The sequence below is a fragment of the Mesoplodon mirus genome (genome assembly GCF_964341445.2).
Source record: "Mesoplodon mirus genome assembly, chromosome: 16".
Taxonomy (NCBI): domain Eukaryota; kingdom Metazoa; phylum Chordata; class Mammalia; order Artiodactyla; family Ziphiidae; genus Mesoplodon; species Mesoplodon mirus.
This window is the reverse complement of record NC_138992.1, coordinates 76,076,594-76,093,634: the sequence shown is the minus strand read 5'-3', so window position 1 is coordinate 76,093,634 and position 17,041 is coordinate 76,076,594. Positions and strand designations below refer to the sequence as shown.

The 17,041-nt window shown below is 44.8% G+C and overlaps 1 protein-coding gene across 1 annotated transcript in view; it reads right to left on the bottom strand.

Annotated features, from left to right (window-relative positions):
- Window positions 1-7,322: 7,322 nt before the first annotated feature.
- ST18 (ST18 C2H2C-type zinc finger transcription factor) overlaps window positions 7,323-17,041 on the bottom strand; it is a gene marked incomplete at its 3' end in the record, with an annotated part of 105,071 nt that continues 95,352 nt past the window's right edge. Inside the window, exons 18-21 of the mRNA XM_082601157.1 lie at window positions 14,527-14,615; window positions 12,441-12,544; window positions 9,876-10,019; window positions 7,323-7,463 (exon numbers count right to left, since the gene is read on the bottom strand). Coding sequence (XP_082457283.1) covers window positions 7,323-7,463; window positions 9,876-10,019; window positions 12,441-12,544; window positions 14,527-14,615 — 478 coding nt within the window. The remainder of the gene's footprint in view (window positions 7,464-9,875; window positions 10,020-12,440; window positions 12,545-14,526; window positions 14,616-17,041) is intronic.

Here is a 17,041-nt window from a genome sequence, read left to right as displayed (position 1 = left end):
AATAATAAGTAAAAAGTATTTTTAAAATAATGATTTTTAAAATTGCATTGAGAGGAATGCCATTATTGAAGAACTCTCACCCACTTCTACCCTGGATAAATGAGTCACAGATGATGCTCTACATCAAGTGGGCTCAGAGGTAGAGAATGAGAGATGAGTACCTCAACATCCGTTTTGTTCCCACTGAGTAACAGAACTCTGAACTCCAATTTTCGGCTATGTACATTGTTATCCAAAATAAAAGATTTTGTCTAGAGTTAGCTAAGTCCACGTGACTAATTCTGGCCAATGAAAGTAAGTATCCCTAAAGTTCATTGCAGCACTGTTTACAATAGCCAGGACATGGAAACAACCTAAATGTCCAACAATAGATGGATGGGTAAAGAAGATGTGGTACATATATACAATGGAATATTACTCAGCCATAAAAGGAACGAAATTGGGTCATTTGTAGAGATGTGGATGGACCTAGAGTCTGTCATACAGAGTGAAGTAAACCAGAAAGAGAAAAACAAATATCGTATATTAACGCATATATGTGGAATCTAGAAAAATGGCACAGATGAACCTATTTGTAGGACAGGAATAGAGATGTAGACATAGAGAACGGACATGTGGACACAGAGGGGAAAGGGGAGGGTGGGACGAATTGGGAGATTAGGTTTGACATAAATACACTACCATGTGTAAAATGGATAGCTAGTGGGATCCTGCTGTATAGCACAGGGAGCTCTGCGTGGAGCTCTGTGATGAACTAGATCGGGGCGGGGGGAGCGGGTTCACGAGAGGGAGGGGATGTAGGTGTACATATAGCTGATTCACTTCATTGTACAGCAGAAAGTAACACAACATTGTAAAGCAATTTTACTCCAATAAAAAGATAAATAAAAATATTTGCTAAGGAAAAAAAAAAAGAAAGTACATGTGTTATATGTGGTGCCTGCGATGGATGCTAAGCTTTGTGGGTCCCTGTTTTGCTCTTCTGTCATTCTTTCCAACCTTCTTTTAGTCTAGGATGCAGGTGAGATGGCTGGAGCTCTAGCAGCCATCCTGGCTCATGTGATGACCCTGAGGATGCAACCTAGTGATAGGATGAGAGCTCAGAAAGACAGATGAAACTAGAGCCACGTTGGACTGCCTGCCATTCACCTTCCTGAATAAAGAGAGAAAGCAAGAGAGAGAGAGAGAGAGAGAGAGAGAGAGAGAGAGAGAGAGAAACCTTTCTATCACTTGTATTAGGGTTTTACTGTTATGTTCAGATGAACCAAATCTATCTAATATAATTACTCTTTATTTCTATTAAATTAGAAAGCCCTAACATAATTATAAGTCATTACAATGATAGCAATTGCTTGGTCATGGTGTCCAGGCTGATGTCGTTGCCACTGGTAGGTAACTGGCTTGTGCCTGCCACGTTCTGAGAACATGCTACGTCGCCACACCAAGGAGCTCGTGCCGACGCTGGCCACCTGGTCCCCACACGTTTTCTGAGACCGTCCCTGTCAGCTCTAGGGCCCTGGGATTCCTTAAGTCCACAGTAGAGTCGCTGCAACTTTACCTTGGTGAGCAGAACTACCCCCATAGTTTACCATATAAATCAACACGACCTTCCTGTTGCAGGGTCTTTAGGCACATGGCTTTACTAGTCCAGGAAATGCTGCCCAGGAAGATAAAGCTGCAAATCACCACCTTGTTCGTTTCAGGAACTTCCCCCCATATCCATTTACATGAATATTGGTCAATCAACCTCAATATCCATTTACTCTCCCCTCTTAACCAGGGTCCACGGTAAGCAATTACACCCCAAACCTTACGCAGTTAGGCTCCTCCACGGAAAGATCTGCCCGAAACGATAAGATAAACAGCCACCTTCCCCTTCCCCTTCAGGAGCAGGTGATCTCCTGCTGTGGGAACAATAAACTCAGATTCCTTTCCCACAAATGATCACCCTTGCTTAAAAGAAAAGAGATACACTCGGTATTTTTTGGTCCTCTAATTTCGGATCGGTTCCAGTTTGTCAAATCGATGATTAGGGTGTCACATTTGCATGATGTGCCTGTACAAGAAAAATGCATCCTAACAATGTGGCTAAAATGTGAAAGTGATGCTTCTTTGAACAACTTTATCCAGACTGGTGATTGAACTGGCCCCTCCTGCCCGCAGGCTGTAATCTGAGGCAGGTTGGGATGTTGGCTGGGGAGTTGGGGGTTGGCTAGACGGTGCTGGTGGCCTGCAGAAGGGATAGGAGCTTCTCGGGGGGTCAGAACCAGGTTGAATCCTGACCTTGGACTTATCTCTGGGGTGTCAGGCAAATTCTTCACTCTTCAAGTCTCACTATGCTGATGGAAACACTCCGTCGTGTTGGGTCTGGGAAGCTAAGAGAACCGATTCCGGAGCTCAGGACACCAGGAGGCACTGTTGTCACATCAAGATTTAGGGATATTCCACGTGTCTGGGCCCAATAAATATCTTTTTTTTTTTTTTTTTTTTAACATTCAACTTTGGAAAACTGCATAGCAGTATTTCCTATAGCTGGCCCTAAAATTCCATTCTTAGTTTTAGACCTAATAGAAATGAGCGAGGATCAACAGATATCTTTTTTCTTTTTAGTTTTTATTGGAGTATATTTGCTTTACAATGTTGCGTTAGTCTCTACTGCAGAGCAAAGTGAATTAGCTATACGGATACATACATCCCCTCTTTTTTGGATTTCCTTCCCATGACAGATACCTTCCTCTTGCCTGATTCCTGTCTTCATTCTTCCAGGTGGGGCAGCATCTCACAGGTGAGCAGACAGATCCTGAAACCAGTGGAAAGTGTTCCAGTCTGGCTGCGCCTTGCCCCAGTGTTCTGGTGCTGGGCAGCTTACGAACTTTTCTGAGCAGCAGTTTCCTCATCAGTATCACTGATATGATATTTACTACATAAACGTGTCTGAGGATTTCAGGAGCTGAAGCATCCAGGCATCCTTGATGGGGTCTGACAGTGCAGACAGTGATTAGCGAATTAAATCTGCTTGCTTTGTAATTAGCTGCTAAATAAAGAGAGGAAATAGCAGGGTACTATTCCCAGACCACCATAAAATGGATGTAATGTGTGGGAAGAAATGTAGAAAACATGAGTTGTAAGAAGATTAGTAAAATATTTATGCATCGTGGCAAGTTAATTTTTAAAACCTTTTCTAGGGAGGCAAATCAAGGAATCATTTACCCTCTTCTTTTCACTCAAAACTTGGTTCCAGTAGAAGTGTTTTACTTCTGTGTCTAAGGCTGTAGGGCCTTTCATGGGCTGGTGACAAGGGTTTCCATACAGCAGCCTGAAACTGATCACAGCAAAACTCATTATCAATTTTTATTTCCTACCAAATATCGGAGGTACAACACTGAACACAGTTTTGTTGGCTTCAGGTAAAAATAGTAATTGTTTGAATTGATGGAATAAATTGTCTCTAATGGAAACCCGATCTTGGCATTCTTTGGTTTTAGATCTTTCTTTGGTATTCTGGGGTCTGCGTGTGGAAATTACAGTTCTTTACCTTGGATGTTTATAATATGACTTCCTTTCCTACCTACCTGGGCTTTTCGCCTCACTTCTCACTAACTTTTGGATATTTTAATTACCTGCTCGGTGGATGACTGTCTCACCGTCATCTTCTGTAGGTGCCGTTCGCACTGTGCAGTGCCTTCCTCCCGGCTTGCCAGCTCATCTGTAACCAGCCCTTTTCCCAGGAAGTCAGAGGCAGGTGGTACCCTGCACACTGTTTCCGCGGGAGCCTGTGTACCTATCACTCATTTCCCCTCCCCCACCAGGCTGAACCCACATGGGGGTGAGCCTGGCACACACGCCTTCTGATAAAACATCTGTGGTATGAACATAGGACTCTTACTGTTCTCTTCTTAATTCCGTAGGGCCAGTTCTCCTCTTCTGCCACGTCGAGTGACAGGGATGCAGACACTGCTCGCTGATGTAAAATCCCAGGCAGGGCGAGATGCGCGTTCTCTGCAAGGAGGGGCGCTAAGAACCGCTGAGCAGACTTGCGACCTGTGATCCATTTACAGGATGGATCATAGGCACATCTTACACACATAAAATTGGTGATTAAAAGCAAGCTATATATACCGTGCATTAACACCTGTGCACCAGCCCCTGTGACCCAGAGGTCTCCCCAAGTGCCCTGGCTGTCCTCTGGGGACCCAGACTCCCCTTCAGTCAAGTTTGCTTTATCACAATAATGACATGGATTTTTTTTCTTTTTTTTAACCACATTGAATATAAGTGGCAACCAGGCCTAGAGATGTGTAAAACTGAGCAGAAACTGGAAAATTAAATTAAGCTGTTTGACATGAGATGGGAAAAACATGCAAGCCAAACAGGCGCTGTCAAGAATTGATTATTTTCCGGGGCTTCCCTGGTGGCGCAGGGGATAAGACTCCGCACTCCCGATACAGGGGGCCCAGGTTCCATCCCTGGTCAGGGAACTAGATCCCACATGCAAGCCGCAACTAAGAGTTCGCATGCCGCAACTAAGGAGCTGGCGAGCCACAACTAAGGAGCCTGCCTTCCATAACTAAGACCCAGCACAACCAAATAAATAAATATTTTAAAAAACCACAGTTGATTATTTTCCTTGAATCTGTGTTCAACTGGCTTACATGAATGCACGTATATACTCAGCACCCAAAGTGATGCAGCATCAGGAGGGTGGGGCCTCTATCTTACTGCTCACTAGATGCAGGTGAATTTCCTGCTGGTGCAAGCAAAGGTTTCCTGATCTCCGAGGCATCTGCTGGTTTGCACGTGTATTTACTGAACCCCAGGCTGAGGCAGCTACCAACTGGCAAAAGTCCTGCCCACTTAGGGTGAAAACATAAGCCAAGCAGACTGGTAGATAGACCCCAGAGCATCAGAGCAACTCACAGGCTCAGGTGTGCACTCCCCACGCTGAGCTCCTTGGGGGGAGGGTACAGTGCTTACCATGGGATGGCCACAAGCGTCTCTAGTAGCTCAAGAAAGACCACAGCAAAACTCTTATCAATTTTTATTTCCTACCATACACCAAATGTACAGCACTGAACACAGTTGGTTGCTTTGATGTAAGAAATATTAATTGTTTGAAGAAACAGTGTACAAACTACTTCAAATTAAAAAAATGCGTACATCATTGCCTTTTTGTTGCTTACAAAAAACCCAATTTACAGTATCGATCATTAACATAGTGGAAAGGAAAAACAAATTCAGTGCACATTACAAAACAGATCAAGTACAAAGGAGTCAAATAAATACAAACATCCTTCACAGAAACATCCTGTTCAAACTACGCAAACACAAATCAACGAACCCGAAGTCACAGTAAATTATAATAATAAATACATAGGTCGGTAAGAGGTTTCTTTTAAATTAAATAAAATATATAACAAACTTGTTAAAATATTTAGCAAATTAAACCTTTGTCTTTGTAATAAGTGAACTCATCTGTGTGCATCTCTCAAGGACTGTCTAGCAAAATGTTTGCAAGTACATAACTTTAATAGAAAATTTTGTTTGGTGTCCCATTTATAATAGACAGCAGACGTGGCAGCTCTTTTTGTTTAAAAGTTGATTTTAAAATACCCACCGTTCCTACCTAAGAACAGACAGCTCATCTTCACTAGACTAAGAGCCAGGGTTCAAGTGAACCCCAAACCAAAGATAAGCCCCGCTTACTACAGAACAATGACCACTGTCACGGGGTGGAATCACCGTGGACGGTGATGTAGCTTCTGCGGTAACAGTAATAACAGTGGGAAACATCAAGCCTGCGAGCGCCATCGCATTCAGTCCACACACCCAGGAGGCTAAGGAAAAGAAACACTTCGTTACAGCACAGAAATCAAGGCCATTTACACAGAGGCACGTTGCACACCCGGGGTGTGTGCACAGCAAAAAGGCAGTTTAGCTGGTTGTCTATACCTTTTTCTTAAAAAAAATAAATATAAAAAAACTTTTGAAACACTGCTTAACTACTTTACAATCCCTGAAAGAGACATTGCCTTTACTATAGCAACTACTAAACTCTGATCCACCCAGAAATGCGAGACTGTGGGCTCAATGTCGTGTCTGTGAGTGTGTCTGTCTGTGGGTTGCGAGTGTGTGTGCTTTGTAGCACTTGTTGTTCGGCAGAAAGACTTCTGTCAAATTGAAAGCTGTCTGGCTGCCTAAGGAGGCTGAGACAATGTCACCAGTGTTTAAAGCAATGACTCAGATCCGGGTACCATTTTTGCATGTGTGATTCTATTTTCCATTTCTTCCCAGTCAACCCAGTAAGATAAATGCTATTTCAGGGGATATGGTATCTACACGGTTTTCCATTTGGATGCGTTTACATTTGCTAAGTACAAATCTACATCAATATTCTCCCTTGTATATTGTGACAACGTGTGGCAGGAAAGCCTGGCTGGTCACATCAAGTCTTACTTCTCATCTCAGGGTCAGAGCTGCCAACTGTCTGGTGTGACTTGAAAAACAAATGGACAAACCTGCATCACTAAAAAAGCTTGTTTCTTTAAACCATTTCAAATAAATAACTCATATGAATTGAAACCGTACAGCCAAGTCGAATACTTTGCTGATTGCTCTATTTAATTATTGCTAACAAATCCGGAACAGGCTGCTTTCCAGTCTCCTGTGCTTCTGTGAGGGCGCACAGCCCACGAGTGGGCGCCTTTTATCCTGCCGTCTCTCCTGCGCACCTTACCTAAGCCCGTTTATAAACACAAAGCCAGTGAAGGTGGTACGGGGCTTGGGGTACAAGTGTGCAATAAAAGTCAAACTGGACCACAGCGCAGCCCCTAGACAAGGATTTCCTTCATTCTTGCTTGTCTTCTCCTTTAAACCCAGCAAGATATGTGATTTGAGAATAGCATTTCTATTTAAATTCTATTGGAAAATAAATTAATAAACACACTTGTAAAAATATGGCAGACTTCAAAATGCAATTAAAAGATAAAAAACTCTTTGATTAGAAATAAATAAAATATAAAAATGTCACGTTTATTTTACATATACTGTACAAAAAAAAAAAACCCCAAAAGAGTGCAATGAAGAAATAAAAGAAAAGCATATGAAAATAAATAAGATCTAATATTTGACTGCATTGCTTTTCATCCAAAGAGTCTATCATAGTTTTTCTTTCCTTTTCACGTTAGCTGGGGGGAGGGGGGGAATTAGTGCAATGTTGCAATTATAGATGCAGTAGGGCGCCTGCCTGCCTTAGCAGCCGGGGGCCCTCCAGATGCGTACACGCGGCTGCTGGTGGTGAGTCCGCGGCCCATGGCGCTGTGCTCCTACACGTGGATGTCCCTCACCGCCTGCTTGATGCTCTCCAGCAGAGCCTTGCATTCTGGGGAGTAGTCCCGCTCCAGATTGCTGTACATGTCTGTGAGCGTGTTGACGTACGCTTCAAAATTCTGCTCACTGATGGGCCCCTGAAGGAGGACAAAACACATGGCATCAGTCACGTGAGCCAGGCTGCTGGGAAAAGGGGAGCAAGTCCACGGGGGGTACATGACTCTGGCACCAGGGAGGGACGCAGGGAGGCAGGCGGCTGCTCGGTCTTCACTCAGTTAATGGGGTGAGTGCGACTGCCCGTATTTTGGGGTCAGTTTGGAGCCCCACCAGGTGGAGGTCTCGCTGCTGGGCTGGGCCCTTCCCAGCTGCACCCTCCTCCCGAGAGGGGCTCTCGGCGTCCCTCACATGCACGTGCTCAGCATGGAGACCTCGTCTGCAGAAGGTGGGTGTGGGCCAGGCAGGAGGAGGGCTTTGCTCATCCAGAAGCTTCCTCTGACGGCCCTGGGCCGGGGTTTCAGGGCTGTGAGGCTAGACAAGGTGTCACCAGCCATCTGGTGGGAACTGTCCTCTTTCATCGTCGGACTCCTTTGTCCATTTCCCCCTTGAGGGTCAGAGCTAGGCTTTTCCCCTCTCTCTGTCTTTCCAGGTGGAATATGGGCTTCACAGAGTCCGGTCTGTTCACCTCCTGCTCTTTGCTTGCGTGTGGCCACCTCCTGTCCCTAACGTGGTGGCTCAAACAGAGCAGCCCCTCGCAACGTGGAAACTGCACGAGTGGAAGGAACGCGCGGCCGGGGGAACTGCCGCTCCGCCACTTCTTGGGCCTGCATTTCCCAGCTTTTTGGAAACGCGCCTCACTTACTGCACAAGAGGCCTGGAAGAAGGGACTTGTAAAAAAAGGTCTCGGTGCAAAGGAATAAAGGGCGTTACTGTGATCGCTGCTGCTGAAGAGCTCGGCTTTCTCAACGGGAAGCTGATTTCACTGCGCCCAGCCAAGCACTCACTCCACCAGCCGCCTGACACTGCTTTCCGTTCCCTTGTCATTTCTGCCTTTGCCGTGTCACGAGTTTCTAGCTGGACGAGGACCCAGATGGCAGAGTGATAAAGGCCACCTCGCTTGTGCTGGCTTTGGAACCTCCATCAAATTACATAAGGCTCAGAGCCTCCATTCCCTCCCCCATAAGATGGGAGACCAGTGCTCGAAATAAACTGAACATTTAGTGGGACCTGCCCCCAAATCACTGCGAGAATGCCTTGTATATAACTATACAAAGTATAACTTATCTTGCACGGTAACAGTGATTTTTATGGCGCCACTGAAGAAAAAAATATTACAGAATACAAATTTGAAGTATGAGTTAGAGAAATGTTAAGAAATAATATAACAACAAAAAAGAAATAATATAACAATAATATTCAATAATTACCTTAAGACTGGCCATAAAGTAATCATTTATTTTCCTTTGGGTTCTTTTTTATTACATGATTGATTTTTTAAAAAAAATATTGGTTTTTTTTTTTCTTATTGTCAGGAGACATATTTGGAATTGGTGAAGATGAGGGCTCCATGCTGGGAAGTTGGACAAATTGAGAGATTTCTTGCTTTCAGGAAAACCAATCCTATTTCTTTATTAAATTGCTGCTTTTTCAAACCCTTCTGTATATAAAATTTGCAGCTTTAGAAAACTTGTTCTAAACATGCCTGTACTGAGGAAATGAAAAGCATTCAACAATGCAGCCCTCTTCCAAATGCTTATTATATTTATGAAAATGTAAAGGAAACCAATTTTCTATGAATTTTAAATAGTTGCAATGCCTCAAGCATATGTTTAGGTTTTGGAAATAGGATGCCTTGCTCACTCTTGTGCTTTTTATTCTATATGAGGAGTACTTAAGTATGTTCTTCATACTTAGGTAAAGACGCAGACATAGAGAATGGACTTGAGGACACGGGGAGGGGGAAGGTTAAGCTGGGATGAAGTGAGAGAGTGGCATGGACATATATACACTACCAAATGTAAAATAGATAGCTAGTGGGAAGCAGCCGCACAGCACAGGGAGATCAGCTCGGTGCTTTGTGACCACCTAGAGGGGTGGGATAGGGAGGATGGGAGGGAGACGCAAGAGGGCAGGGATACGGGGATATATGTATACATATAACTGATTCACTTTGTTATACAGCAGAAACTAACACACCATTGTAAAGCCATTATACTCCAATAAAGATGTTAAAAAAAAAAAAAAAGAAAGCATGGGTCTCAGACTGTGTAAGGCACATTAGCAAGCTTTCCATTTGGAAACGAATTTTGAGAGCAGGAACTTTGGCCTCCAATTTTCATTTACATTCTAAATCTAGTTTCAAATAAACCCCCATCATCTGTGAATGCCTCCTGTGGTATCAGAAGCCCTTGGTCGTGACATAGGGTAACCGTAAATATCCATCACGTTCCCAGGGATGAAGTGTGGGCGGCTTGGACTTTCCGCCCCAGCCCCGGGTGACGGCTCGCCAGCAAGGGGAGCCCTGGGACGGGGCCGCGCGGCCTGAGACTCACCATCTGTGGGAGCTGGATGTCAGCGAGGCTGGAAATGAGGGCTTGGCTCAGGCCCGCCAGGTCCTTCAGGAGACTCTCGTTGCTTTGCTCTATCAGCTTGTTTTCCTCCTCTATCGTCTTTAAGTTGCTCTCCATAGACGTGATCTGAAAGGGAAAGCCCTTGGGAACGTGGGAAGCAGGGTCTGGAAGGGCCGGGCCTCAGCGGAGTGCAGTGCTGATCGGGCGTGGCCACCTGTCCTCACAAAGCAGCAGCCCTGCCCCCCCCCCCCACCTTCGCCCTGAGGGCCGGAACCACAGTCCCAAGTGCGGCTCTTCAGCCCAGATTCTCCCACGGCTGCACATCCACACCCCACGTGGCTGTAAGGTGGGCTGCAAGGGCAAACCTTCGCTGTTTCCCCAAACCTGCTCCCTGCACAGCCCCCTCCTTCCCAGCTGATGGCCACTCGCTCGCTGTCCAGGCCTGGGAGGCGTCCCTGATGGCGCTTTCTCTCACACTTCACGTCCACTGGGCTCCCCTGTCAGAGGGCCCAGGATGGAGACGGTGCCCACCTGCACTGCTGCTCCCCAGGTGCAGCCGCCGTGGTGACTGTGACCCCTTCTCAGGGGCGGCCCTGCGCCCGGCTGGGCACCACCCAATCTCTTGCTGACCCGTCTTCACCCCACCTACCCACGCGGGTCTCTTCAAATGTCAGGCAGATCGTAGGTCAAATATGATCGTGTTAATAACCCTTGGCTTTAAACCCCGTAATGGGTCTGCGTTCATTCAGAATAAAAGCCAACGTCTTAAAAAGGGCCTGGGAAGTCCTGTGTGTCCCCAGGGACTCACCTCCTATAACCCCCAGGTCCCTGACCTGTAGCCACACTCACTCTGCTATTTCTCAAAACGCTGGGCCTTCTCCAGGGTTAGGGGTTTGGCACTGGCTGCTTCTCCTGTTGGAAACACCCCTGCCCCTTCCTGTCTGGCTAATGCCTCAGCTCCTCGAGCCTTGCCAAGTGTTTCCTTCCTCCTGTGGCTGAGCCCCGCCTCCCCTCTGTATCGAACCCTGTAATTTATCGCTTCTGATTTTTTGTTGTTGTTTACCTCCCCTTCTAGACTGTAAGCTCCATGAGGGCAAAGGCCTTTGCTTTCTTCACTAATGGTTCTCAAGACAAGTTCTCATGATTGCGAAAACCACACATGACGCTCTCTTTGTAGCTTGGATTGCTATTAATGGAAGATTATGACACGGGTCATGCAGAAACCTGCTTTTCAGATGGACTAAAAGCTTCTGTGTTAGGCCCCTGTGAGTGAAGACTTCTGGGAGTGAGCAACCTCAGTGGCCCAAACCCCACGTTTCAGGAAAGGAGAAAAGGGAGAAAGACACTTCAACTTAACTTTGTCTCATTCTTTTCCCTCTGATTTATTGCAATAGAGTTATTATGAGTGTTTGTAAAAATCCTGGACTGCGGAGTTCCCTGGTGGTCCAGTGGTTAGGACTCGGCGCTCTCCTTGCTGGGGCCCAAGTTCAATCTCTGGTCGGGGAGTTAAGATCCTGTGAGCCTTGGGGCATGGCCAAAAAACAAACAAACAATAAAAGACAAAAAACAAATCCTGGACTGAACTTATAATTTCCTTGTGGGTAAATTTAATCAGGGGCTGGGGCAGACCCAGGAGAATGCAGAACTGAGAAATTGCTTGAATTTTCAATAAAGAATGTCAGGAAAATCTGGGAAAAGATCCATTTCTATCAAACACTGACCCATTCAGAGGTGTTCTTGAAAAGTTAAATTTAAAAAGTTGCATTGTTTTACTTGAGTTTCCAATAAAACTAAGGCCCCCATATCTTCTCATGACAGTTTTTCTAAAGCACCACATACTCTAGAGGCTCTGTGATTATAGGACGATCGTCTTACTTGCTGATAAAGCCTTTGGTGCACCCAGGGCAAAAATGAGAGCAGTTTGGCCTACAGCTGCCAAACCAGTGATCGCCCAGGGTGATCCATGTATTCAAGCCTTCACAAGGATTGTGTACAGGAGACACACTCTGTGTGTTCACTGCAAAGGATCCGTATGTTTTTTGTTTTTCTTAAAATTTATTTTATTTTATTTATTTATTTTTGGCTGCGTTGGGTCTTCGTTGCTGCGTGCGGGCTTTCTCTAGTTGCGGCGAGCGGGGGCTACTCTTCGTTGCGGTGCGCGGGCTTCTCTTGTTGTGGAGCACGAGCTCTAGGCACACGGGCTCAGTCGTTGTGGCACGTGGCCTCAGGAGTTGTGGCGCACAGGCTCAGTAGTTGTGGCACACAGGCTTAGTTGCTCCAAGGCATGTGGGATCTTCCCGGACCAGGGCTTGAACCCGTGTCCCCTGCATTGGCAGGTGGACTCTCAACCACTGCGCCACCAGGGAAGTCCGAGAAGTTTGTTTTTTATCACAGGGTTTAATAGCTCAATGTGTTCCCTCCCTTTAGGATCATGATTTACCTAAAGATAACTCACTGCTCTCCCTCCTGCTCCTTTCCTCCATCCCTTCCCCCACTCCTTCCTTCCCTCCTTCCTCCCTTCCCTCTTCCTTTTTTTTTTTTTTTTACCTGCGTCTGGAGTTTCATCATATCTGCTTCAATTTTAAGGTTGGACTCATTGAGTTCCTTTATTTCTTCATCCAAATGCCTAATTTCTTCATCACTCTCTATACCTGTAAAAAGTCAGACTCTTTTAGTTCAAACAGAAAATAAGAGACTGAGACAAACCTGAGCCCTTCTACACTGAATTTGTGGTTTTCTAAGTGAAAATGAGACTTTAACTTGAAACGTTGAATTTTTACCCATATCCAAGATTCTAAAAAAGTGGGTTCAAAGAGTTGCAGGATTTACTTCCTTAGTAAGAAATGTCCCAGCGTTTAATGTAGGTCTGCTGTGCTCTGGGTCTGCTGCTGGACAGGTTCACAAGTAACTTCTCCTTTGAACTTGGCTGGACCCTGTGGGGCAGGTGTCATCACCCTTCCTTCCCCCCACAAAGGCCAGAGCTTCACGGAGGCTAAAGGAGGCCACGGTGACCCCCGACGGGGCCGCATCACCTGCCCCGGGGCCAAAGGAAGGGGCAAGGCCTGCCTGAGTTCCAAAGCCCGGGCATTCTCTCTCGCACGATGCTGCCAGGACAGGAAGACTTGGATTGTGCTGATTAAAGACCAAACGTATGGGGTCTTATGAGCCATTATTAGAGGCAGAGGGGGTCCTGGCAGGGGGGCTCGAGCCCAGGGACACACAGCTTGGCTTCCCCCTGGACCAGGATCAGAAGCAAATGCCGTCCGGGAAGAGTGTGGCTTTGGAGTTTGAATGCTGCCTGGCTCCTGTTCCTGAACTTGGGTCACTTACTTCACGTCCTTTGCTTCAGTAAAATGTTGTGAGAATTAACGCAATAAAACATAAAGTGCTGAACATACAACAGGTTCTCAATGCATGGGAGTTATTTTCCCATCATTCTTTTATAGAAGGAATATGAATACATTTTAAAGATTTTAAAAAGCTGGGAATAGGAGCTCATATTCAGGATGCCAGAAGCAGGATTTAAGGTCATTTCAGCAGTCCAGAATGATGACTCTAAACCAAGAGATGACAATTCAGCGGGATACACGTGAACGCCAGCATTTAGACTTAATGAGACCAACGCACGGGAGCAGAGCTGACGATCTGTGCGAAACAGCTCTAGGCTCTGGTGCTTTCCTGGGTCGCTGCTCGGGAACACAGATCATCACCTACTGAACGTGGACCTCATGCTCCACGGCCCAGCAATGCCGTTCCTAGGCACACACCTGAGACAAACCTACAACAGCAGGATGTGTAAGGTGCATGTGGTATATTCTTCACGGAAGCACAACCTGGAAACAAGCCACTCTTTTTAAGCGTCACACACGGATTTAAAAGATGGAGTGATGCTTTCAGAGAAATAAAGTCACAACAGGTCACAGTCCCTGGCTTGGTTCTACCCATGTGCTAAAGACGCCATCAGATAAAATCCCCAAAGCAAAGTAATTGTTTTGCCTTTGTTTCCCAGATGCGTCAGGACGATCTTCGAAGGAAACAACACACGCCTGAGATAATTGCTGGTGAGAACTCAAGAAAAGTACTCAAGAATCAGAGGGACACAGGAAGAGCCAATATAGACCTCAGCTCAGCCACTGTGTATATTAACTGTGGTCGGGGGTTGACACTAGGAAGGCATGTAGAGAAATAGAGATGCTAAATTAAACCATGTGGATTCTCCATAAAAATACCGTTCTGAGGGTAGAGCAGAATTTAAGGATTCAAACATAGGTGCCCCAAACTTGAAATTTGATAGAGGGCTTATACCAGGAGCACACACACACACACACACGTGCAGGCTCATACAAAAAACTATCATTTTCAGGACTGAAGCACAAAAGTTCAGCCAGTGTACCCTAACTCATCAAAAGTCTCATTGCTTGACTTTCTCTGCTGGAGATCCTTATTAAAAAGTAAGGGAAAAAACCCAAGAGATTGTTCTTTAGAGAAAGTTATAGTTTAGTTCAAATTTGAGGAAAACTTCCTTCTTGCCTAGTCAAATAGCACTTCCCGCACGGAGGATGGTTCGGACACAGGACCCGCCGGAGACCCGGGTCCAGACCTCGGGGGTGGCTGCCCCGCCCTGCCCTCTTACCTCCAGATGCTTTGACCTTGATGGTCATTAGTTCTTCAGAGACCTTGCCCTTCTTGATGGCTTGTGCATTGAGAGGACATCCAGATAAGCTGTGAAAAGAGAAATTATACCGATGTGTGAAACACATATTATTTCTTACAAAAATTAAAATTTTGTACTCACTACTTACTCTTTACGTCTTTACCTGCCTGCTCATTACATTACAATCTGCAGTCTCTGTGCAGAAAGTAACGGTATCTATTAAAACAAAAGCAAAAGGCCCTCAAATAATGTAAAGTGTTTTGTGTTTTTCTCTCAAATCAAAATACAAATAGCTACTGTTGATAATTATCATTTAATTCATTTTGTTAAAATGTTACTATTTTGCATTCATGTAAGGGCCTTTTTTTAGTAGTGGTTACTTTATTCACTGTAAATGTAAAACTGTATGTATATATTTTGCATAAGATTTGTTCCAGATCAGTCAAAAATGCCATGAATGATAAATCTAGTTCTTCCTGTCTTTATACACACTGTCATCTGATCTTTACAGAATGACTCAAATTGATACAAGCCCAAAATAATATCCCTCCCCCCCGCTTCGTAGCAAATCCAGTTTGGGTAGGGGAAAGTTTCGAATTTATTCTTTAACTTTTAAAACATCATTTTTCATTAAAACATCTCTACCTGAAAGGAACAGAAAAGGCAGGGTTGTAGGTGTATTTAAGCACCCTCACTGCCCAGGCAGTGCGTTGCTCGGCAGGCTCTTTATACGCTTTTCCTGAAGAGCCACACCCTTCAGACCTGCTTCCTTCCCACAATGTCATCTGTTTTGTTTAAATTACCCCAAAATGATAATGACAACACTGAACAATACTTGTTTCCTGTAGTACATGATGAGATGATTTTGTTGCTCTATGCAGCCATTAATTCTTTTGTCATTTGGTTATATTTTTGGAGATACCATTTTTAAATAAAATTAAAAATTATAATTAGCCATTGAAAATATTTTTTCCCAGAGAAATTTGGTTACAATTCATGCATGAAACAATCATTTGCCATCCAAAGATTGGAACACTTGGCAGAGTGAAAGGAGACTATTTCTGAAACAAAGCCCTTAATAAATGTTTGCAGCATGAATATTTTTCTTAAGAATTTAAAATTGTTCTATATTAAGATTATATGAAATAAAACAATAATATATATGTAATATTACATATAAAAGGAAGGCTCTGTGGTTTGCCAAGATTTGATAAATTATGAAATATTTTACACAGGAAAATAAAATAATGGAAAAGCACAAACTGAACTTTGAACCTGACTTTTCTATTCTGGAAGCTGCTCACTAAAAAGAGTGGCCTTTAGAAGCTACATTATCTTCTTTTTTTTTCCTGGAAAGTTTGTACAAGTCTGTCTTGTTTTCTGTCACATACTGTGTTCCGACAAATTGTCACAAACAGGAGTAATGTTTGGCTGGTAAACTGGATTTTAAAAGTCACCTGTGGGAGGTTGGTAGCAGGATGGATGTTAATACCTCCCAAGAACTTCTGTCTCTCCCGTCAAGGGTCTGCACTGTTTAGACAACACTGGGTGAGCGTCCAGGGGGGACAGCCGTGTGGAACGCTAGTGAAATTCCACAACCATGTGCGTTAGAACCAAGTACAGTTAAGTGACGGGAGGGAGGCTTTGGTCTAAAAAATGCCACTGGATGTTTTGTACCTCCCAATGGGGTTATATCTTCCAGGATATAAAACAAATCCTAAATTTAAGAAAACTTGGGCAAGAAAATATTTTTAATGTCCCTTTTCCTTTTGAGGATGCCACATCCTCCACAAGGCTCAGTCTTGCCGCTCAGGAAAACAGGGAGGTTGGCTGGGCGTCGCCTTTGGGGTTCAGGCTCCGTATTGTAAGACAGGAGAAACATGCTTTATACAGCTTGGACCAAATTCACAATTCTATGAAGTCAGGGAAAGGCAAGGTTTTTTTTTTAAGATTTTTAAAAAATTGTTTTTTAAAATTTATTTATTTTTAAAATTTATTCATTTATATGTATATTTTTGGCTATATTGGGTCTTTGTTGCTGTGTGCGGGCGTTCTCTAGTTGTGGTGAGCGGGGGCTACTCTTCCTTGCGGTGCGCGGGCTTCTCATTGTGGTGGCTTCTCTTGTTGCGGAGCACAGGCTCTAGGCACGCGGGCTTCAGTAGTTGTGGCTCACGGGCTCAGTAGTTGTGGCTCGTGGGCTCTAGAGCACAGGCTCAGTAGTTGTGATGCACGGGCTCAGTAGTTGTGGCTCGCAGGCTCTAGAGCGCAGGCTCGGTAGTTGTGGCGCACGGGTTTTGTTGCTTCGCGGCATGTGGGATCTTCCCGGACCAGGGCTCAAAGCCATGTCCCCTGCATTGGCAGGTGGAGTCTTAACCACTGCGCCACCAGGGAAGCCCCAGGGGAAGGCAATTTAAAACTATATCTTCATATGCCCTGTTACAGTAAAACGGCAGGTGACAAATCTGTGTGGTGGGCATCATAGTTTATAATATGT